This window comes from Verticillium alfalfae, genomic scaffold (assembly GCF_000150825.1).
Source record: "Verticillium alfalfae VaMs.102 supercont1.9 genomic scaffold, whole genome shotgun sequence".
Lineage (NCBI taxonomy): Eukaryota > Fungi > Ascomycota > Sordariomycetes > Glomerellales > Plectosphaerellaceae > Verticillium > Verticillium alfalfae.
The window spans coordinates 1,536,590-1,539,905 of record NW_003315030.1 but is presented as its reverse complement, the minus strand read 5'-3'; the positions used below and the strand labels follow the sequence as shown (position 1 = coordinate 1,539,905).

General features: G+C 55.7%; 1 protein-coding gene across 1 annotated transcript; it reads left to right on the top strand.

The window, feature by feature from the left end:
- Nucleotides 1–236: 236 nt before the first annotated feature.
- On the top strand, nt 237–2,951 carry VDBG_07409 (ankyrin repeat and protein kinase domain-containing protein; the record flags this gene model as incomplete). The annotated part of the gene is made up of 2 exons (XM_003002792.1): nt 237–2,504; nt 2,577–2,951. 2 exons carry the CDS (start codon nt 237–239, stop codon nt 2,949–2,951), a joined length of 2,643 nt encoding a protein of 880 aa, XP_003002838.1.
- Between the last annotated feature and the right edge of the window lie 365 nt (nt 2,952–3,316).

Sequence of the window (3,316 nt, the reverse complement as noted above, 5' to 3'; positions counted from 1 at the left end):
ATAGAGAGAAGGGGTCCGAGTAATGCTAACACAAATTCACCTTGCGTTTAGCAGTCTGTGACGGATACGCCGCCGTCGTCGAGGTTCTCATCGAATATGCATCCCGTGACGGTAACGCCGCCAAAGTGGAATGGCCTGACAACTTGCTATCCCAGCTCAGTGACCTGGGGAGGCACGATCACTTGCGAAGGCTCCTTGCGTTGGGCCTGAGTCCAGATCCCAAGGACTCCCACACCATGGAGCCGTACTTTCCGTCGCCACTCTCCGTAGCTCTATCCGGCCCTCACCTTGAAGCAACAAAAGTGCTTGTTGACGCCAAAGCTGACATTCTGGCGGTGGGGAAGAAAGGCGCTCGGCCCCTGACGGTAGCCTGTCTAGTCGGCGACCCTGAGATTGTCAGGCTTCTCATTGAAAAGGGCGCCGAAATCGAGGCGCAAGACGAGAACGGCGTGACAGCCCTGCAAGGCGCCACAGACTGGGGCCGGCTCAAAGCGGTCGAAGTCATGCTAGAACACGGGGCTGATCACTCCTATGGGCAGACCGACAACAAAGAGGCCAATTCGACAACTTGGAAACCCATCGTACAGGCCTCCCAGAATAATTACGCCAAAATTGTGGCCCTGCTCCTGTCCAAAGGGGCCGATGCCAACGCCAACGGACCCAGTGGCTGTGCGTTGTACCTCGCAGCCAGAGGAGGACATGTCGACGTTTGTAAGATGCTGCTTGAGAACGGGGCCGTAGCAAACGTGTCAACGACAGAATTTGCCTCGCCTCTCTCTGTTGCCGTTGAAACCGGCAAATTGGAACTCGTTCAGCTGCTGCTAGATCACGGGGCTGAGATTGAAGCTGTCTTCAAAGGCACCGGGGATGATGACACCAAAGACACGCCTTTGACCATCGCCGCAAGGCAAGGTTTGACAGATATTGTGGAGCTTTTGCTGGAACGCGGGGCTAATCCGAATCACTACGAGGGCGATCTCGACCCCCCGTTGTACTTAGCAAGCTGGCGTGGCCATGTGTTGATCGTCAAGATGTTGCTCGAGAAGGGTGCGGACCCGAACGCACAGCTGGACGGCCAGGATTGGACCGCCGTTCATGCTGCGTATGACAACCCAGAAACCATGCGGCTGCTGCTCGCAAAAGGGGGTGATCCAGATCGTGTGGCAGACTCGAGTACGGCCTTGCTCCTAGCAGTCAGGTGGGATAACTTGGGAACTCTGAAAGCGGTACTCGAGCGGTCCCCGCGACCGAATCTTGAGGCTGAGGATGACGAACATATGACGGCTCTATGCCGCGCGTGTCAGTCGTCATCAGATGATGCGCCAGAAATGATTCGAGCTCTCTTGGACGAAGGGGCGGACCCGAACCATGGCGCCGGTACGGACAACCTGCCACTGCACCACTGTCTGAAGCAAGAGGCATGCTTGCAGGCATTGCTGGAATCCCGACCCCAGCTGGATGCCAAAGACAGCCAAGGTGATACGGCATTGCATCTTATCCCATTGCTTGCAACAGGGAACGTTCTTCGAAAATTAGTCATGGGAGGGGCAGACATTGAAGCTGTCAACAACGGTGGGTTGACACCTCTCGCAAAGGCCGTGAAAAGTCCCTTCAACGACGTGTCGGTCTTGTACTTGATCAAGAAAGGGGCCCAGCCGAACTTGACAGCTCCAGGTTTCGAAGGAATTCTCCACGAGGCTGTCCGAAACTGCGACCTTCCAGTGCTCAAAGCGCTCGTGAAAGCTGGTGCAGATGTCAACGCGCTCAGCGGTGAAACAGGTTCATCCATACTGTATCTGATGGCACGCTACTTGAGTAGCAGCATGACAGGGACCCGGGAGACACTGGAGTATTTCGTGGAAGAGCTCGGGTTGCCGGTCAACATCTATGGTGGACCACTCGGGTGGCCATTGACGGCGGCGGCTCATAGGCCGGGCGTCGCCTTCGAGTACTTGCTGGAGCATGGGGCCAACACTGAAGTTGAGGATAGCATCGGTCGACGGCCAACACATGTGGCTGCAATAGGGCTAGATTTTGGGCCGGCATTGCGATCACTCATATCACGCGGTGCCTCGGTTTTGACGTCCGACAAGATGGGTTTGTTACCAGTGCACTACGCTGCTCACGGCGGGCACCCCGAGCAGCTTGCAGTCCTGCTCGATCAACCGGGCGTTTTGGTCAACGTGCCCGACACAGACGGATGGACCCCGCTTATGTGGGCTTGTACCAACAGACGGTTCCCAGTCGAAAGGATCAACCTCTTAATCGCCAAGGGCGCAGATATATGGGCACGAGGAGATGGCTGGGACCATCAGTGGTCCCCGCTGCGACTGGCGAGGTTCAACGGCCTTGACGCAGAGGTTCAAGCTCTGCTGCAGCCAGACAGCGCAGCCAAAGGTAGTAAAGGTAGTGAAGGTGTTGAGCCTGAACGAGTATGGGACGAAGAGTTTCACCAGATTGAGGAGGGCAATTGGTCACATGGCGAATGCTTTGCTTGCATGTCGGTGAGTCGTGCCCCGACATGGGACCAACCCTGACGGCCTTGGAGTCGTGAGCTGACGTGCGTTTGATTCTAGGACATGAGCGGAAAACGCTGGCGCTGCATATCGTGTCCCGTGGAATCTTTTGTTGAAATCTGCTTCAAATGTTATCGATACAAAGAGATGATCCACGGACAGCATGAATTCAAGGAAGAGGGATTCGAGTTTGAGCATGAGAGGTTGAAAAGTCTGGAAGCAGCTGGAGCGAACACGCCTTTTGGGGACCATGGCGATAATGTATCCGGATCGTTGTCAGATGATGGCGAGACCGAGGTCAGGATAACGAAGAGAGATCGCCGTGCAAGTCGCAGCAGCAACAGCGACAGTAGGAGCGACAGCAGTATCGGTATCGAGGACGAGGACAGTGACGAAGGCCTCAATGAGGACGAGAGTAGCGGGGACGAGAAGTAGAACGCCGACACATGTTGTATCCAAGGTAGAAAGAACGCTGCGGTAGGGCTTTGGATGAAGCTGATCAAGAGGCCTCAGAGTACACCGCATCATCGCCCATGTGCATCAGTTGTATTCTCGACAGATACATCGGCTCTATAATTGAATAACCGAGTCGGTCAGCAGGTCGGACGGCGCGTGGAGACCCACCCCGCACTGTGTCTGAACCTGTACCTTTGAGGGGCAGCAGGTACCACGCATCTATCTTATCACCTGGGCCTTCCCCTCTACCCCAACTCCATCCCGTGACGTTCGTCATCCAGGCCCAGGGTCGTCAAACAACGCGCAGACTACGCAACAACACCCTGCCTCGATCAGCTCTTCGC